At 45.6% G+C, this 20208-nt stretch overlaps 1 protein-coding gene across 1 annotated transcript in view; it reads right to left on the reverse strand.

Moving 5' to 3' along the window:
* Nucleotides 1-20208, reverse strand: part of LOC142971624 (titin-like) — a 169941-nt gene that overhangs the window by 127119 nt on the left and 22614 nt on the right. The window contains exons 29-57 of the mRNA XM_076112202.1: nt 19894-20154; nt 18943-19203; nt 18535-18795; nt 18012-18153; nt 17742-17910; nt 17176-17407; nt 16368-16652; nt 15365-15484; nt 14966-15154; nt 14009-14026; nt 12983-13426; nt 12231-12728; nt 11761-11811; nt 7816-11520; nt 6975-7253; nt 6169-6735; nt 5701-5982; nt 5335-5613; nt 4970-5251; nt 4603-4881; nt 4232-4519; nt 3845-4123; nt 3469-3750; nt 2490-2768; nt 1935-2213; nt 1525-1803; nt 753-1031; nt 384-665; nt 5-277 (exon numbers count right to left, since the gene is read on the reverse strand). Coding sequence (XP_075968317.1) covers nt 5-277; nt 384-665; nt 753-1031; nt 1525-1803; nt 1935-2213; nt 2490-2768; nt 3469-3750; nt 3845-4123; nt 4232-4519; nt 4603-4881; nt 4970-5251; nt 5335-5613; nt 5701-5982; nt 6169-6735; nt 6975-7253; nt 7816-11520; nt 11761-11811; nt 12231-12728; nt 12983-13426; nt 14009-14026; nt 14966-15154; nt 15365-15484; nt 16368-16652; nt 17176-17407; nt 17742-17910; nt 18012-18153; nt 18535-18795; nt 18943-19203; nt 19894-20154 — 11124 coding nt within the window. The remainder of the gene's footprint in view (nt 1-4; nt 278-383; nt 666-752; nt 1032-1524; nt 1804-1934; nt 2214-2489; nt 2769-3468; nt 3751-3844; nt 4124-4231; nt 4520-4602; nt 4882-4969; nt 5252-5334; nt 5614-5700; nt 5983-6168; nt 6736-6974; nt 7254-7815; nt 11521-11760; nt 11812-12230; nt 12729-12982; nt 13427-14008; nt 14027-14965; nt 15155-15364; nt 15485-16367; nt 16653-17175; nt 17408-17741; nt 17911-18011; nt 18154-18534; nt 18796-18942; nt 19204-19893; nt 20155-20208) is intronic.

Below are 20208 nucleotides of genomic sequence, written 5' to 3' on the forward strand. Positions count from 1 at the left end.
CAACCTTTCAGAGACAAAGATCCAAAGCCAGTACAACTTCCAACCTCGTTGGCTACCACGCACTCATAAGCACCAACATCTCCCACTTTACAGTCCTGGATTTTCAAGCTCACATGTTCACTTTCAACAAGATGCTTTTTGCTGGATTTGATTGGCTTTTTATCTTTGAACCATGTGACCTTGAACGGAGCACTTCCTGCCACTTTGGAAGAGAATGCTGCGGTGGAACCTTCAACGACTTGGAGAGCCGTCAGCTCTTCGGCGAACAAAGGAGGCTCTGAAATAAGAATGCACGTCAAACTACAGCAGCTTCTGACCCGTTTTAGTGATGACATTTATAATTATGTCTCTGACAGGATGTTAACATGAAGAGGAAAACCAACCTTTCACTTCTAGCTCAACAGTACAACTCTCTGTTCCTGCTTCGTTGCAGACTTCGCAGAAGTATTTCCCGCTGTCATTTTCACCGACTTGACAAACCTCTAAGTTGGCCACAGAGTTCATGAACGACATCATGTGTTTGTCACTTTGGTGAATCTCAGCTCCGTCTCTGAACCAACGCACAGAGATCTCTGGAGAACCAGCAACCTTGCACTCAAACACCTTGCTGTCTCCGACCTTTACTACTGAAACACCTTCAGGTTTCTCCATGAAGAAAGGAGGTTCTGGAACAAATACGTACAGAAGTTACTTACGTATGGTGATCACTAAAAGATAAAGAAAACTGGCCGAGGCGAGAGACCAATATTAACCTTTGACAAAGAGCGTTGCCTGGCATGAAGTGGAGCCCACATCGTTCTGGATTTCACAGACATAGTCTCCAGAATCAGAGGTTTTAGCAAAGAAGAGCTCCAGAGAGCTCGAGGTGTTGTCTTTGACCACAGAGCAGTCGGCAGTGGATAAAATCTCTTTCTTGTTTTTAAACCATTTGGTGGTCAGTGGCGGCGTGCCAGAGACTAGTACGTTCAACTGGACTTTGGAGCCAGGCAAGACATTCATGGAATCAGGCTTTTCAAGAATGCATGGTGGTTCTGGAAGAGAAACAAAAGGAAATAATGCTTCTATAACAAAGATCCCTTAAGATGTGTAGCTAAACTTTGATTAAACATATCCACCTACTGATAAATACCAAAAACAAACCTTTGACAAACACGTTCCCAGAGCACTGGACAGTTCCTGCTTTGTTTTTAGCGATGCAGGTATAGCTGCCGCTGTCTTTACTGTCAAGATTAGAGATTTCCAGGAAAGCAACATTCTCAAAGAAAGTGCATTTGTGTTTCTCATCAGTCTGGATCTCTTTCTCATCTTTGTACCATTGTATGGTTATCGGCAAGGAGCCAGATACCAGACACTCCAGATGAGCAAACGATCCTTTGATACCTTCCGTCTGCTTCAGCTTTCTCGTAAAAGACGGTTTGATAATCTGATCTGTTATATACAAAGTGCAAAGACAACACGTTTAGTTGGTTGTATGAACAGAATAGAAGATCTTATAAAAGACATGAAACTTTGGGATGAACTGACCTAAGACAGAAATGGCTGCCTCACAAGAACTGCACCCAGCATTGTTTGAGACTTCAAAGGTGTATTCACCGCTGTCGCTTTGCTCTACTTTAATAATCTGGAGTACAGAGCTTCTGTCGGCGCTCTGTACTTTGTATCTCCGGCCCGACGTCAGCTCCTTTCCCGCCTTCATCCATCTGGACTTGAGCGGTTTGGTGCCTGAGAATCTGCATTCAAGCCGGGCCGGGTCGCCCTCTGTTACACTGATGGACTTTGCATGTTCTGAAATATTTGCTGGCTCTGGGATCACAAAAAAGGTCCAAAACTGAGTTAGCTGCTACCACTTAACAGTGTTAATGCAACAGATAGAACGTCAAAGTTTCACATAAAAGCAAAAGCAGTTGAGACAAAGAGACAAACTTCCTACAAACCTGTCACTACGAGCACAGCGGCACATCTCTGGGTCCCGGCTTTGTTCTGGGCCTGACACACATATTTCCCGCCGTGTGATAACTGAGCATTTTTCAAATTCAACACGGCACTTTTGGTTTCATAGGACATCTTAACGTGCTCGTCTTCTGTGAGCTCATGACCGTCCTTGATCCAGGAGAGAGTCATGGGAAGTGATCCAGACAACAGACACTTCATAGAGACCTCAGAGCCCACCATGCAGGACACATCCTCGAGTCTCTGGACAAATGATGGAGGTTCTAGTGGGAGAAGACCACAAATCAGACTGAAGGCTGTAGGAGGATTTACACAAACACAGATGATCCACATTGCAAATCTTTATTTCCCTGATCTAATGGCTGTGCAATGAAAAGAAAAGCACGTGCAGCATCCTTATCTCCTCATAAAATAATTTGTCCAAAATGCCCCAAAATGAAACAGCTGAAATTTGCATTAAAAAATGATGTATTGGCAGTGGGGCAACATGTAGAAAGATATCCTTTGATGACAGTATTTTAAACTGTCCTTGAACTAACCTTTCAATGAAATCTGGCAATTACAAGATGTCTCCCCAACATCGTTTGCAACAGTGCATTGGTACGTCCCAGCGTCTCCACTCTCACAGTTTGAGACGTGAAGAGTGACGGTGTCGTTTTCAACACTGATCTTGTGCTTTTTGCTGCTTCTGATCGGTTTATCGTTGAGGAAGTAAGTGATTTCATAAGGAGGGGAACCGGAAACGGTTCCTTCCAAGATAATGTCGGCTCCCTTTACAAGCTCAGCTGATTCGAAAGACCTCACAAACACTGGAGGCTCTACAAAACAAAGATAGTAAAGGTTATTTAAAGGCAATAGAAGGCTAAATGAGACTTTTGGTCTCATGAGGCCCGTCTGGTCCACAGAGTTCTTCTAGCTGCTCAGAGCTGAAACATCTCAAACGCTCCACACTCATCAGTCTACAAAGTTAAGTCTCTGTTGTGAAGTGAATTCTAGAACTTAACGATAACCTTTAGTACTGAGAACATTGGAGAAGTTGATATCATGTTGTCACTGAAAACTAACTGAATGTAGAACAAATGATTGAGTAGAAGCTGATCGAGATATGATTGTTTCATATCCTTAGAACTTGGACGACAGGAAGCATCTTGATTGTATCTCCGCATCTCTTATTTTCTTTAGTATGTTTGACGTGATGCAAACACAAGTTGCTTTGCTTTGCTATATTTTATACTTGTACGTATAACTTGTGTAGTTTTTAAGTTTCGTTCTCTCCCGACAAAAAGTTGAATCAACCAGTTAGCGTGATGTTGAATGTAGTTGAGATTTGGTTGAAGAACTAACAGAAGTCACAAGTGAAAAAAGGGTTTGATCCCTCACTGGCTTCTGTGTTTGGTGGAGAGACAAGAACGCCAAGATTCCCTGTTAATGTGGGCAGCATTGAACATGCCAAAGACCAATGGGGACCAGACTTCATCTCAAAAGTTTGATTAGAGGACTACTGAAGACTGGACCAACCTTTCACTGTTACTGAGCAGCTGCTCTGGTCTCTGCCGGCCTCGCTGGACGCCATGCAGACATAATCTCCACTATCCTCCACAGAGCACTTCTCTACCTCCAGAGTCGCTATCGAGCCGTCGAAGGACAACGAGTGTTTGAGGTCTGAAGAGATTTCTGAGCCGTTTATGAACCACTTGATGCTAATAACAGGGGTTCCCTGCACTTTGCAGGACAACTTGAGAGGTTGTCCAGTTTTCAGCAGCTGTGAAGGCTCAAGCTTCATTGTAAATGTTGGGGCTTCTGTAAATGAACAGTTACAGGAAACACAAGAGTTTAAATAAAGAAAACAACAGTTCAGCATATCACTTTTTAAAAAGAAAGAATGAAACAGCACCTTTCACAAAGAGGACTGCGGTGCAATCCACCTTCCCAGCATCGTTGGACACTTGGCATGTGTATTTAGAGGAGTCACTGGGTTTCACAGAGTTAAGCTCCAAAGAGCTCGAAGAGGCATCTTTCTTTATGAAACACTTTCCTCGAGTGAAAATCTCGCTCTCCTCTCTGAACCATTTCACAACCAGAGGAGCTGATCCTGTAAAGGCGGATTTTATGACCACATTTGATCCCGGTGAGGCATCCTGGGATTGAGGTTTCACCGTGAAGACCGGAGGTTCTGGAGTTATTTGGGAAGAAAAACAGCATTCATGTTCAAAGCCTATCAATAACTGTTGGAGTCCTGTTTGATCTCAGGTTAAAGGTAAAGTATTTCAACTCCTCTGACCTTTGACGGACAAAGAACCACTGGTGTCTTTTTCTCCGGCATCGTTAGAGGCCCGGCAGGTATAAACTCCACCATCGCTTTGCTCCAGGCCACTTATGGTGAGGGAGGCTGTAATCTCACTGAAATCAAGCTTATATTTGCCATTGCTGTGGATTTGTTTCTGGTCTTTGTACCAAGAAACGACCAGCGGCTGAGATCCAGCAACTCTGCATTCCAAGGTTACATTACTACCAACCCTCCCATCCTCTTTCTTTAGAGTTCTGGTGAAGGACGGTGGAACTGCACGATCTGTGTGAGGAAATATATCAAACATAAACCAACGGCCACATCTCTAAGTTGCTATTGAAACTGTATTCTGGGCTCAAACTGACCTATAACGGTGACCGAGCATGTGCACTGGTCTTTCCCAACTTTATTGGACACCTCCATGTTGTACTCTGAAGTGTCTCCTTTATCTGCTGAGAGGATCTTTAGGATGGCAGTGTTCTCCTTCACAGTCATCTTATATTTACGGCCACTGATCATCTCTTTGCCGTCTTTAAACCACTTCACTTTGAGGTCTGGGCTTCCAGAGATCGTGCACTCCAACGTGGCAGAATCTCCTGCAGTCACACTGATGGACTCTGCTTTCTCTAAGATCTTAGCCGGTTCTATAATACAACATGAGTTTTTTAGAGTTCAGAAACATCTACATCTGCATTTTAGAAATATTTCCAACAAATATGAATGTGTTCTGACCTTGAACTGTTAACACAGCTTCACATTTCTGCTGTCCCGCCTCGTTGTTGGCGAGGCAAGTGTACTTGCCGCCGTGCTTTATCTCAACGGATGAGAAGGAAATGACAGCAATGTTGTTCACGAATGTCATTTTGACGTTTGGATCGTCATCTCTGAGCAGCTCAGAGTCTTTCGTCCATTTAACAGAGATGGGAGCTGAGCCCTTAATGGTTCCCTGTAGTTTCACTGTGTTTCCCAACACTGCTGTCGCACTCTCAACCCTCTTTGAGAACATAGGCGGCTCTGAAATAACAGTGATAATGATGTAAACAGCAGCCTAGAGGACAACAGCACTAATAGAGAACATGTGTCCTGTTAACACTAACCTCTCTGTTTAGCCAATGACTTTGAGGTTACTGACCCAACCTCATTGGATACGACACATTCGTATTCACCAGCGTCAGCGCTCTCAAATGAGTGGATCTCCAGAGAGCTCAGATATCCCAGAGACACGATCCCGTACTTCTTATCTGCTGACAGATGTTTCTTATTCTTTTTCCAGGTCACCTCGAACGGCACAGAGCCTGACATCTCACACTCCAAAACGGCTACCGATCCTCTGACCGCCTCTAAGGAGATTAACTCCTTCCTGAAAGACGGCGGTTCTAAAGGGGAACACATAGCTCGGTTAGACCGGTTTTTGTCCGGTCTGAATATTTGGCTCTGTACTAAAATAATCTAAGTCTACACACCTTTCACTGTTGCTTTAGTGCTGCAGCTTTCACACCCAGACTCATTAAGAACCTCACAGGTAAAGTTTCCACTGTCAGTCAACATGACATCCTTTATTTCAAGAGTTGTGACTCCGTCCTTCAGACTGATGTCATATCTGCCACCAGCAGACACCTCGCTGTTGTTAAAGAACCAGCTGGTGTGGAGTTCAGGGGATCCTTTGACGGTGCATTGCAGCCGTGCAGTGCTGCCCTGCTTCCAGACTGTGGAGGCTTCCAGCCTCTTCACAAAGACCGGCGGCTCTGGAGAGGTGTGTGGTTTAAAAGTCATTTCAATAAAAATAAAAAACAGCATTGAAAGAGAAGAGATTAAAGATGTACACCTTAATTAGACACCACAGAATACAATTATGTTCATTTTCAGTCCTGCAGATTTGCAACCGCTACAAATGCTGCAGCAGCCAAGAAAGTGAACTAGACAGCTCTTACCTTGAACCTTCACCGAGGTGGAGCAAGTTGCACTCCCAGCGGCATTAGTCACTGTACACACATAGTTTCCACAGTCTTTCAGTGTGGTCTTTAGGATATCAAGAGCAACTGTCTTATCCTCAAAGGACAGTTTACAGTCTGGAGACTGGTGGACCTTTCTACCATCTCTGGTCCAGGAGACAGTTACTCCAGTGTCCTCATCCACCAGACACTCCAGCTGCAGAGGAGCTCCGACCACAGCCGCCACCGGACCCAGGGGCTTCACGAAGTTGGGCTTATCAATGACCCGCAGCTCCGTGCTGCACTCCGTTGTGCCAATATTATTAGACACTTTGCACACATAAAGCCCCCCGTCATCCGGATGGACTTTGGTAATCTCAAGAATGTGCTTATTCTTGTCACAAGAGGTTTGGTAGTGTGCAGGCTCTCTGGGTAAGGCCTGGTTGTCTTTGAGCCAGACAACATTCAGTGGAGCAGATCCTGATATCACACACTGTATTATTGCCCTCTTTCCAGCATACATAGTCTGAGGGTCAGGTTTAGTGATAAAGGCAGGAGGGCATTGCTCTATAAGAATTAAGAAGAACAGAAAAACATTAGTGGTCAAATGTTGTACCCTGTTGATTTACTTTAACCAAAGAGATACCGGCGGCAAAAAAACCCAAATAATTCACAATTAAGCAAATTAAACGTAAAGTTTCAAGCAGCAACAGATGATTCTACGAAGGAAAAATAAGTCAACAACAGTTCTAGATTAACAGCTCCCAACTCAAGCAGCATAGAAAGGAAAGATGCGTCGCTCTTACCCGTTACGCTGAGAGAGGCGGAGCATTCGTCACTGCCGTGCTGATTGGACGCCTTGCAGGTGTATTCGCCCCTGTCCTCCTTGTTTGGGCTCAGGAGCTCCAGAGAGGAAGCACTGAAGCGACTGATCATCCTGTATTTATCGCCCTCTTTGATTTGGGTTCCATCTTTGAACCACTTGAAGCTCACATTAGGAGCGTCCTCAGTTTCACATTCAAACTTGGCCGTGTTGCCAATGTTGATCTCCAGGGGAACAATTCTGTGCCTGAACACAGGTTTCACTGCGTGTTTTGGAGAGAAAGAAAGTAAAAAAAACGACAAAGTTAATAAACAGAAGTAGTTGAAATGGAAGTAACATGGAATGTTTCTGCTGGAGGTGGAGATGAGTAGTGAACCTGGGATGGAAAGTGACACACAAAGTTATCCTGTTGTGACTGTGGAGGAGACAAATGGTTTTAGAGTGATAAGAAGAGGAGAGAAAGCATGCAAAGAAGAAGGAGGAAGGAGAAGTGATGGATATCTAAAGATATGAAGTCAAAGGTGATTCTTTAAAAGGACAAAGGAATGGATGAAGAGGTGATATGCATGTGGAGGAATGGATGAACTTGAAGGAAAAGTGAGGATGTCACTGCTGTCTGGTGAAAAGCTCAAACATCCAAATTTAATTTAGCTTTAAAAATATGCAAAGACATTTCATTTTAGTCTTAAAATAGTATTTAACACATGAATTCCATCCTAAGTTCATTTAAAGTTTGAGTTATGTTCGAGGTTTGCAGACAACAGGATTCCACTAATGTGTGAAGTTAGTTGATGATGATATCAAAGAATTGTCCATCATCAAACCTCTTGAGACCACAGTGAGTCGTGCAGATGTTGTCGTCTTGCCGGCTTCATTCTCAGCCTCGCAGACATATTCTCCTTGATGCTTCTCTTTCACAACTTTGTCGATAACTAGTGTGTGTGTGTCGTGGTCTTTAGAACACTTGAACTCTTTGCCAGATTTCACCAACTGGCCGTTGAAAAACCAGTTAGCTTTGGTGACGTACTTAATGGTGGCAGTAAAAACGGCCTCGCTCTTTTCCTCAATGCAAACGTCTTCCAGAGAATCAACGACAGCAGGATAATCTACCAGACTGTCGGAGGACTCGCTGATCATGATCGCCTCCGAGAGATACTCCTCTCTGGTTTCTCTGTGGACAACAATGCCCACAGATTGCTCAACGGGAACGTGACCCACAGGAACTGTGGTGGTCACTTCAGCAGTGCTGGCGTTCCTCTCGGACCGGACTGTCTTCATGCTCACCTGCCGAGACTCATGGATCTCAGACCGGCTCTGAACTGATGCGCTTTGGAAGGAAGTCCTGGCTTCGGTTTTGACGGCTGCAGACTGAGATTCAGCAGGAGGAAACCCAACTGCACTCTCGGCCACCATCTTGGTGTCCACCACAGACGACAGCACCTCCTTGGAGGGCGCCGAGCTGAGCAGCGCTCTCTGAGGCTTGTCCTTCTGCATGGTGCCTAGTTGCTCCAACGTAAGACTCTGCTGCTCCTGGAAAACCATTGCATGCAGAGCTACCTGGAGTTCAGACCTGAGGTCAGCTGTCTGAGGGTATTCACCTTCAAAAGACAGAGTGATCTCCATGGGGGCTCCTGGGGTTGTGATCAGGTATGTGGACGTGGCCCGTCTGGGCTCTCTTTGAACCTTCACCTCCTGAACCTCCACTGCCTGTAACCCTCCTATGACATCGGCCAGTAACACTGGTTGATCACTGGCCACAGCGGACTGAAGAGCGGCTCTGAGCTGACGCCGGATGTTCACACTGGACGATTTGGGAATCTGAATCACAAAGTTGAGTTCTTTAGGAAGAGTCAGAGTGTCCTGAGACTCGTGAACAAACAGAGCTTCTTTAGGCTGCGTCACGATGCCGACAGTCGAGCCCTCACATTTGTGTATCTCACTCGACTGCTCTCCCATAATGACCTGCTTTTCTTCAAGCAGCACCGACTGCCGGACTGTCTGGCCTTCCTGGATCTGGACTGCAAAGTCCTGCTCAGCGGCTTCTAAGATAGTACAGCTCTCATTGGCAACTGCCTTCTCCTCTATAAAAACGGTTATTTTGGGTATTTTAGGCTCAACTTTTGTCTCAGACTTGAATTTCTCATCGGTTTTTAGGTTACTGGTGTGACCCTCCTCGAGGCTGTGAGTGTCCGTAACATTCAAAGAATGCATGATGTTCCAGTAGTCCTCTTTCTGGACCAGCGCTCGCTGCTGCCTGACGTCGCTAATAAAAGGCATCTCCTTCTGCAACTGCATCGTCTGGAAAGAGACGGTGAGGATACTGTAAGGCTTTGGCTCAGTGCAAAGCTGCGACTGAACCCCAGTCACCGACACATCGAGTTCTCTGTGATAATCTGCTGTGATCTCCCTTCTCTCTTCTGAGGTAGCTGCATGCTTTCTAGCCTTTTCCTGTTTCTGCTTTGCCATCTGTTGGTCAGGTTTAGTGATGGTAAGTATCCCTTCCTTTGGTAGAACTGATACCGAATGAACTGACTGAAGGTATTTTGTCGGCGGTAACTCTTTCTTCGACTGAACCGACGTGGCTTCGGTCTTTACTGAGAACTCTGAGGTTGCCTCGCAAACCGTAGTTCTTTGCTCTTCTTGAGTCACCGAATGCAACAAAGTGGGACTCTTCCTGGCCTCGGCCTGCTCTGTGGAAGCGTTCTCGCTGCTGAACCTTCCCTCAGACTGTAAAACATCCTGATCACTGATAACCTGCAGATTCAGGAGTCTTTCCCCTTCTTGCTGAGGCTGCAGACACACAGAAGATGCTACACTCGGCAGCTGTCCTGTCTGTTCACCTTGGAGTTCGTATTTCTCCTCAGTGGTTATAGCTGACTTATAAAAGACGTCTTTTTGTGGGGAGATACTCTCCTGCTCTGGTCGGTGTATTTCAAACGTCTGCTCTTTGGATAAAGCCATTCTATTTTCACTAACTGGTGCTACTACTGGTTTGGATTGCTCTTTCTCAATCAGGGGCTGAGTGGCTGCATCTAAAGGTGGCAGAGGCTCAGAGTGTCTTTCTGTGATCGGCAGTTGTCCTGCAGACTGAGCCGAGTATAAAATCTTAACCCCCTCTTTGACCCTAAAACTCCTCTCTTCCTCGGGCCTGTGGGCGACACCTGAAGTTGCATCAAGGATAAGCAGACTGGACTCTACTTGGTGACCACTAACAAGCTGCTTGGGTTCATTCAAGGTGTTCCCGTGCTCCGGGGCCCGGTCCGTCAAGGCCTCGGCCCTCACCGTGCCGAGTGGAACGACCTCTTCAGACGTGGCTGACACGAGTTTAGACGGCTGCTCTTTGGCGAACTGGAGTTCTACAATCTCAGGACTGAGAATGCGTATGGAGTGCTGCTCAGTGATCTTTTGTCTCTCCTGGACCGAAGATAAGAAAGTGGCCATATGAAGCTGTTTCATTGGAACGGCTGAGACCCGAGGTGGATGAGTGGGAGCCAAAGAAACCCTCCCCTGTATCTCATGAGCCTGCAGCACCGCAGCCTGGTGGGTGAGCTGCTCTCGATGGAGGGTGGCTGCCGAGATGTCGAGCTCTCGGAGGGTTCCCACCTCCTCGCTGGGGATAATCTGCCGGTCCTGAGTGCTGATGGTGTAAATCATCTGATCAGACAGAGTTCTTTTCTGGTATAATCTGGATTCGGTGTTTTGTTCGGTCATGGATATTTTCAAACCTTTTGTTTTCTTAACTAACGTCTGCTCTTCCTGGACTTTCTCACTGACCACCAGCAGTTCGGCGCTACAGGAGGCTTCCCCGTGTTGGTTGGAGGCCTTACACGTGTACACACCACTGTGCTCTTGTTTAACACTCTGAATATTAATAAAGCCTGATCCATCTGGGTTGTTCACAATGATCCAGAACCCACTGGGCTGAATGTGTAAGCTGCCTTTGAGCCACTGAACCTCAGGCGGAGGATCTCCGGTCACCGCGTACCTGAAGAAAGCCTGACCTCCCTCACATAACTGAAGACACTCAATAGTTTTAGTGAATTCTGGGGGTTTGCCAGTTGAGACAAATGTCCTCCTGTCAACTTGTTCCTCCTTTTCTGGCTCCTTCACCTCAACATGCAAATATGAGGTGCAGGTTGAATGGCCAAATCTATTGCCGACAGTGCAGGAGTACTCTCCTTCAGACTCCCTCTGAACTTTGTGAATGACTAAAGTGTACTCATCTCGCTCGTGAACGAACGTGTAAACAGAAGAACTGGCTATCGTCTGCCCGTTGTGGAACCACTGAACGGTGGGTTTAGGGAACCCGGAAACTGTGACGGTAAACGTCGCAGTTTCTCCGACAGTCACAGCTGCTGGAGAGAGTTTGCTGAGGAAAACTGGTTTTTCTTTTTTCTTCACCAAAGTGCTGGAGAAGCGTTTGGACTCTGGCTTAAGTTCAAGTGTTCTGCTTTTATCTAATAACTTTAGACCGGTGTAGTACGAGTCCTGGGTTTCCTCTTCCACTGTGATGGTTGAGCTAGAAAAGGCTGAGTGGAATAATCACAGTGAGACAGACAATTTGTAGAAGCATTTATAATTTGGAATTGGAAGTAAATCTAAATACCAGTAAAACATTCTGCCTGTATATATAATAGTTATAGTTATATTTGAGTTATTGTAGATTTTTACTTTTATACTTAGTTCATATTTGTTACTGTTTTATAACACTTGTTTTGATCTTGTTTGCACTCTACAGTATATACGTGATGGACAAAGACAATATCTACCTTTGACGTCCTGCTGGACCTGAATCACACGGTCCTGGTCCGCTGTCGTCACTGTAAAGACACAAACGTTTATGAATTAAAAAACACACTCAAAACTGAACATAAAGTTTCATATGGTGCAAGACTGTTAGGGTCAGTGACAGGTCGTGCATCCATATCAACTGTGTATTTGTGTGTTTTTTCTCCTTCTAACTGAAGTTCATGCGTCCTTTTGGTCTTAAGTGTGCAGAACCGCTGGCTGTTTTTTGGAAAATGCTCAGTGATATGAGTGATCTCTTAAACTCTGTCCATGTTTTTAGTCAGTAAAGCAGGACACAGAGGTGAGCGTCCTCTCCTAAACACAGCGGTTAAACCTGCAGAAGAAGAAGAAGTGTGCCTCTGCTGGCTGAGTGGGGAAGCAGTGAAAATGAGTGGTTGGGCCGACAATAAGCCCGAGTGAGCAGAAGGACCAAAAGCATGCAGATGCCAACCTGTCGTCACCGCGCTGCACTCAGCATCCCCGGCTGAGTTGACATTTTTGCAAGAGTAAGAGCCCCCTTGTCCGGGTCCCACATTGTTAACATTTACGCAGCACAGGGGGCCGTCGTGTTTCAGAGAGTAAGACACAGAATCCTCAACATTCAACCGATTGTTAAGCCAAATGACGAATGGCGTGGGGACCCCCTTCAGTACGCAACACAAGGAGCTGCTGTCTCTGGTTCGGACCAGCAGCTCGGGGGGAAGTTTGATCAGGAACTCGGGGCAGCTGGAGAGGCCTCGCTTGTCATGAGGCGGGACATCAGGGAAGTACAGGTGGCTGATGAGACTGTGGGGTCTCTGGGAAGATGGAGGAGACGGTCCCGGCTTCTCCGCCGTCTCCTGCTGGTCTCGGTCCGGAGGACCTCTAGCGGTCCCCGTGTCTGTCTGAGACACTTTACGCACAGAATCAGTAGGGATTGGGGTTTCTGCTTTGAGATTCACTTCTTTGGCTGGGTGAGGATAAAGTTAGGGAGAGTAATTAGGGGTCAGAGCGTATAAGGCTACGACTCTAAACACTCAAGGGGTTAGTAGGATGGATGGATGGGGTTAGAGAGGCAGCAGCAGGAAGAGAGGGTCAACTAGACGAGAGCGGGTTATTCCATTACATTCTAACGGGTTACAGGCTAAATATTAAATATGAGGGGAGGGGACCAAGCATGAAGAGGTGGATGGACCAGATGGAGAAACAGAAAGAAAGATTAACCTTCAACAGTGAGCTGGGCGGAGGAGCTGTTCTGTCCGTGCTGGTTGGTGGCGGTGCAGCAGTACAAACCCTGGTCCGCCACGCCAACACCCCAGATGACCAGGGACAACAGGCCCTCGGTCTCGGAGCTCCTCAACCGCTCCGTGTCTGCCAGACTCTGGCCGTTATGATCCCATTCCACCCCGGTGAAGGGCCGCCCGTCGAACGAGCAGCTGAACTCCGCCTTCTCGCCACTTTTCACCCGGACGTCGCTCATTTCCATCAGCAGTTTGGGGCTGGCTGAGAGTTTGATATCAAAGCTGCTCTGGGAGCTCGTCTCCACGGAGCTCACGCTCTCCATCTGAACCTCAACCGTCCTCCAAGACACGGAGGAACTCTCAGAAAACTCCGTTTGTCCCACGGACAGAGAGCCGAAGGTCTCTGAGTGAGCCTTCAGCTGACTTACTTTAGCCTCAGCCCCAGTGCTCCACACACTAGCTAAGGCTTTGTCATCTGGGCAGTAAGAAAGAGTAGAAGAGTTAGGTCAACACATCATTCTGGTGACTTCTTCAGGTTACAGCTTGTTTTGCCAAGAGTGCAGCTGGAGTGGAGCGTTGAGCATCAGTCTGATCAGTGAGGTAGAGGACAGTGGCTGCTTTCCCGATTCAATCATGCAAGCTCGACATAAAATCAGTGCTCGAGCACGAGGAACCCGGAAAGCTAGATTTCCAAAGTTCAGCTCCATGTTTTGAGCATGCTGCATTCCTCTGAAATAAAGATTCATCACTTAAGAGCTCTTCATGTAGGAAGAGAAGAGTCATGCTTCACCTGGAGAAACCTGGAGGATTCACAGCTGAGCTCACGGTGAGGACGTCACGACAGCAGCGACACAAAGACAGCTCCTCTCACTCATGTTATAGTTATCGTATATATATATGTTTGTGCTGCATGCCCACAGAAACAAGGAACAGATCGTTTAACTGTTTGTGGTCAAAAAGAAAATGTAGAAGACTTTCTGAAGGCTGGTCGCACAAAGATGTTGTCGACATGCAGAGACAGAAAAGTCTCTTCAATTGAAATCAGTTTGAACAGACAGGAGCACAACAACAGGAGGAAACTAGTAGAAGTCTGTAAAACTAGCAACCAAAAGCAAAGACGAGTTTCATGATGAGTTCAGAGATGTAGATCAGCTAACAGCTAACAGCTAACTCAGACTAATGAATACATACAACTACTCAAATACAATGTGTGTTTACCGTCTCTGCCAGATTCAGATGTGAAGACAGTTAAAAGTTGTTTTTAGGATTTCAGGAAGTCAATATCCAGAATAAATGTTTGACATTATTGATGGTAATATTGATGATATTAGCATTGTTGAACACGTTCATGATCTCATGTTCTCTTGTGATTATTATGTCTGTAAATGAGTAAACTTTCTTTAGTTCTAACAAAGCTATAAGTTTCCCCCTGCTTTCAGTCTTTGTGCTAAGCTAAGCTAAGCTAGGCTAAACTCTGATATTTAATCCCCAGACTCTGTAAGAGACGGAACAAAGTGGCATCATCTAAAGCAGCAGACGAACACACAGGACTGACACCTCGCCCCTTGCTCCATGAGCCATGCTGCTTCTTTGTGCCAAAGCATGCTTCACTGTACATTTGACAGGTGTTGATGTCTTCCTCTCTGGAGGGACACAGAGACTCTGCAGTTACAGATCAGATGCTTTCATTCTGTTCCCACAATCTCTGGAGTCAAATCAGTTACACTTTGTTGATGAGCAGCGCCACCGTTAGCTACCCGGCTAACGGAGAATTCCAGGTTCTGTTTCCAAATGAAAACAGACTTTAAGAGGATTTATTTTACCTGCATAGTGTCAATTTAACAAGTCAGGTGTTTAGCGGACAGTCAGAGCCTCCTCAAGTAAGACCTATCTCCAGAGAAGATCCTAGTTTGACACCTGAAGCACATGCGGTGCTAATAGAGATCTGAACCTCTGAATTACTCACCTTCGATATTCAAAGTCGCAGCACATGTGACCATTCCTGCCGCATTACTGACAGCACACGAGTAGTCTCCCTCGTGGTGCAGGAGAACTCTGGAAATGTCCAGCTGGCAGGTTTCACCGTAGTGAGACATCCTGAAGACGTCCGCCTGTCGGACCTCTCTGTCGCCACAGAACCAAGAAATCTGCAGATCTGGAGACAAACAGTTAACCTTTTAACTACTAGGCCTGTTTTTTTACTAGTCAGGATCATCTCACGTGTTTGAATATGGAATCACTGCAAGTAATACCACAAATATCATATAATATGTGAGCTCTCTGAGCATTTAAGGTCAACGAGTATCTAAACTTCTGTATTTCTTCTTCAGACCAACAACCAGAGGAGGCGAGCGGTGGTCACTACCTTCCCCAGAGACGGTGCACTGGAACTGGGCCGGGTGTCCCTCTGAGACCAGGATGTCCCGCATGGGAGCGATGAGGACCGGAGCCGACACCCGAGCCACGGTTTCAACCACCTCGGGAACTGTTAGACAGACAAGACGACCAACACAGAATCAATGACGGCATCTTTAACCAATCAGGATGAACTACTACATGTCTGGAGGCTGACGTAACGTTGGGCTTTTTGTTCAAATAAGATGAACATATCTTTTATATTTGAAAACATTAAATCCCAAAAAATAATGAATGGAACCAAACCACAAAGCGTCAAAACTGGAATCTGACTTTTGACATGGTTTACAGAAATGCCCATGAATATATAATGAAACATTTGCAGGAACCCCAAAAGTTAAATGTCCTATTGGAGCAACAGGTTATAGTCTACGTTAGCTTTAAAGTGAAGAGTCTCTGAACCTGAACTGGTCTTTTCTTTTTGACCAGAAGTCCTTTTGGTCTGTTGGTGTTTAAGAATAAAGGTCTCGGTTCGTCTTAAAGCCGTCTGTAATCTCTTATAGAAGACAAGTCAACGTGACGACACGTCTCGGTGTTTCAGTCTATCAGCTCGGTTGATTCACGGCTAAAGTTCTGCTAAAGCCGACGTGACTTTGGTAGCAGCGTCTCATTGTTCACTGAATGTTAACATAGTGTTCTCATCTTTACTCTCTCTGGAGCACCTGTTGGTTAACTGATAAATATACAAGTGTTAGAAAGCCTCAGAGTTATAAAAACAGGACATAATGTATTATTCATTTATTATTTGATTCTGTGTCATCCTTCACTTTAATGTCCAACACTGTTTGTGCTGTATGTTAATAATAGTTTGTTTCATTTAATGTTAGATTCAATTTGTCTTTATTTTGGTCCATAAACCAGCTTTTAAAATGAATTTGCACGTCATAATGTGAAGGAAAGCCTAAAAGTAAAAAGTGAAACAGAGCGTAACGTCTTCCTCTGAATAAACGTACCTTCCACAGTGAGAGGGGCGGAGCTTGTGGCCTCTCCGTAGTCGTTCTTGGCCTCACAGTTGTAGACGGCGGCGTCCTCGGGGAAGACTTCCAGCAGCAGCAGCGTGTGCTCGTCTTCGTCGTGGAGGAACTTGCACTTGTAGCTGGTGGACAGAGCCTGAGAGTCTTTGTACCAGGACACCTGGGGCTTCGGGAGGCCGCTCACCTGCACCGAGAAACGGACCGACCGACCCGACGTTGCCGCCTGGGCCTGAATCTGCCGGACGATCTGAGGAGGCTCCGGTACTGATGACAGCAGAAGAAGGTTAAACTGCAGAAATACTCTTATCGTTGTCAGCAACGGGAACATGAATTCCTACAGTTCTCCATTTGTGAGCTCGTTCCTCAGGTTCACTACTCCGGGAATAAGAACCAAGAATAATTAGGAAATTACAGACTGTAATATTTTACAATTTAATCAAAGGCGTTCCCTTAAATTCTAGCATTATTTAAAAATATTATAAACAATAAATCATAATAAAGATGAAACTTTCTTTAGTGAAACTTTTCTCTTAAAAAAGAAAAGAAAAAGTGTTAATAAGTCAATAAAGGACAGTATTGATTTTCAGGTTTGTGCTGATGAAAGTGGTTAAACATTAATAACGTCATTTAAATATGATGATGTCATTATTAATTACTTCATCACCAGAATTTTGATTTCACTCATCTTCTGACAGTTTGTGAATTGTTGACAGTGAAATTCATTTTCAGAAGACATCTTAGGTCAAACTACTACAAGAGAGAAGTGTCTGGTCAGCAGGTCTCTTACGTCTGACGAGGAGGTTCATGGTGCTCCGGTTCTTGCCGGCGAAGAAGGTGTACTCTCCGGCGTCGCTCCGGTAGGTCTCAGAGATGGTGAGGCGGTGCAGCTTCCTGATGGTGGCGTAGTTGAACCTCTCTTCCACCGAGAACTGGATCTCCACCCCGTTCCTCAGCCAGCGACCGTCCACGTCGTCCTCGTTCACATTGAACTCGAAGGTCGCTCTTTGTTTCTCAACGACCTGCAAAGACAGGGGAAAGGTGCGTCTGAATACCGGGAGTTCGAGTTCTAGTATTTCTCATAAATTCTTGCTGGAAAAATACGATCAGGAACCTCCCAGAACTCTATATTTTTAGAAGATAAAATGTTTACTGGTTGCCTCAAAGGTAGAGAACTTTTACAGGAAACTACTACGTAAACTAATGAACATTAAAATCAAACATCAGAAGAATGTAAAACACATAACTGCAGGAAATTATCAGCAGTGTGGTTAAAATCGAAATGAGTTTATGGCGAGAAATCTGTGAAACGAAGTGATTTTAAACATTTGTGCGTAGATCATAATAAGAACTCACGGTGATGTGCCGGTTAGGGGGCTCTGAGATCTTGATGTCTCGTCCTTCCACTACCAGGTTGCCCTTGGACATGCTCGACCCGGCCACAGCGGTGTATTCACCGGCATCGGACAGGCGAACTGACGGCAGAATCAAGCGGTGCACGAACTTATCTGAGGTCATTTTATATCTGCAGAAAAAAGAGAGGAGATTTTCTGCATTCATTCATTTTCTTGATATATTGGTTTAATTAATAAGAGTGTTTTAACAGCTGAATACGAGCTGCTGTACCTGTCGGACATCTCCAGCTCCTGACCGTCCTTCATCCAGATCACCTGGATGTTCGGTTCAGAAACCTCACATTCAAAAGTCGCTCTCTTCTTCTCGGTGATCTTCAGGCCCTTCAGGTCTTTGGTAAATTCAACCACGCGGGCTGCAGCGAAAAAAACAGGGGCATCAATCAAAAGGGGTTGTGGAGATGAGATTTTATTCTTTGGGAGGCTCTACTTGTCCTTCAGGATGTTCTACTGGTCATTGGGGGCGTTCTAAGGGTCTTTGGGGAGAGTTTACTGGTCATTGGGGAGGGTCTACTGGTCTTTGGGGAGAGTCTATTTGTCATTGGGGAGGGTCTACTGGTCTTTGGGGAGGGTCTATTTGTCATTGGAGGGGGGTTCTACCACCAAACAGCAGACAGGCTCAGTTGGAGACTAACTGGTTTAGAAAGTGGAGCCGCTAGCACCCGTTTTGATCAGGAGTCGGTGGAGACCCAACCTGAGCTAAAAGGAAAAAGGTTGAATCACAATGCAAGTCTTACCCTCAACATAGAGTTTAGCTGTAGTGACTGCAGACCCGGACATGAAGGTGTACTCGGCGCTGTCCCCAAAGTGAACGTTCCTGATGCTCAGAGTGTGACTGAGCTGTTTGCAGCGAGCCTGGCATCTGTCCGTGGACCGGATCTCCACGCCGTTCTTCAGCCATTTGTACGTGATTCCCTCGTAGTTAACGTTCACCTCGAATGTGACTGTGTCTTTCTCCTGAGCGTTCAGGTTCTGCAGCATCGTTGTGATGAGGATAGCTGGTAAACAACAACAAAACTGATGGTAAGTTCATTGAAACTAAAAGGTATTGGTGAACGTTCCTCTGGAAACACTGTAAACAATGCCTTTAACTACAATGAATGTGGTGTTGCCATCAGTGACGGTAGCTAAAGAAAATAGCTTACAGCTGACGGTGACCGTTGCAGACACTCGGTCGTTCCCACAGACGAAGGTGTACTCTGCAGAGTCGTCCCTGCTGGTGTTCATGATCTTCAGCTGGTGGAGTTTTCCCTGAACCACGATCCTGAACTTCTTGCTCATCTCGATCTCCACGCCGTCTCTCAGCCAGGTGGACGGCACGTTGAAGTGAGAAACCTCGCACTCCAACGTGGCCACCTGGGTCTCTGGGACTTTGACGCTTTTTAGGGGTTTGGTGACTCGCAGGGCTGAAGAGAAAATGTCAGTGTCAATACATTTCATCCAAATATGAACAATCAGGGTGGTTCCTCCATGAGGTCAGTACAGGGAGAAGATATTCTATCACTGAGAGTGAGATGTTTGTGTTTCATAAAAATAATTGTTAGCTGTGTTACGTAAACTACTTAACTAAAAGTTTAATTTGGAAAAACGTACAAAAGGCTGAACCAAGGGCTTGGAGGCGGGGCTAAAGCTAGTGCTCCTGCTCTATGGGTCCCAAGACCATCTGAAGAACTGGATCATTTCATACTCAGAAGTAATTAATGTGGCACTGACCAACGTTAATAGGAATGAAGCTGTATCCGTTTGTCTTTATACATCCATGATGTAGCTTTTTTATATATTTAGCTATTTTAGTTGAGTATTTGTTTCACATCAAACTCTCTAAAATACGTAATATTACGCTAGCTTTTAGCTTTGGTCACTGTTACCTGACAAACAGCATTTAATTAATGCTTTAAGGATATTAAAATAAAGTGGTTCACGTCACGTAAAGTACCAATCTTTACTGGCATTGGATACTTTAAAACTCTCAGCCCAACAAACTTAACATTCCTACAAACAATTCATTTTCATGCAATGTGTCGTGCTATGCTAATGTACAATGCTATGGTAATGAGGTGTGCTATGCTAATGTGCCGTGCTATGCTAACACTCACACTCGATGATGAGTCTAGCGCTGCACTGGAGGTGGCCCACCACCGCCGTGTACTCTCCAGCTTTGCTGTCGTCCACATCCTGGACGATCAGCTTGTGGGTTTTCTTCTCAGAGAGCATCCTGTAGTTCCCGTTGGTCCTCAGCTCCACTTTGTTGAACATCCACATCACCGGGATGTCATCCTCCGAGATGCCCACCTCAAACATGGCAGTCGCACCCAACAGCGATGTCACGTCCTTTGGCTTCTTCAGGATCTTGAGGGCTATGGGGGAAAAACATTTTTACAGTTTAAAATGATCTGTTCTCTTTGGACCTG

Source organism: Anarhichas minor, unplaced genomic scaffold (assembly GCF_050575085.1).
Source record: "Anarhichas minor isolate MPS153535 unplaced genomic scaffold, ASM5057508v1 ptg000048l, whole genome shotgun sequence".
NCBI lineage: Eukaryota > Metazoa > Chordata > Actinopteri > Perciformes > Anarhichadidae > Anarhichas > Anarhichas minor.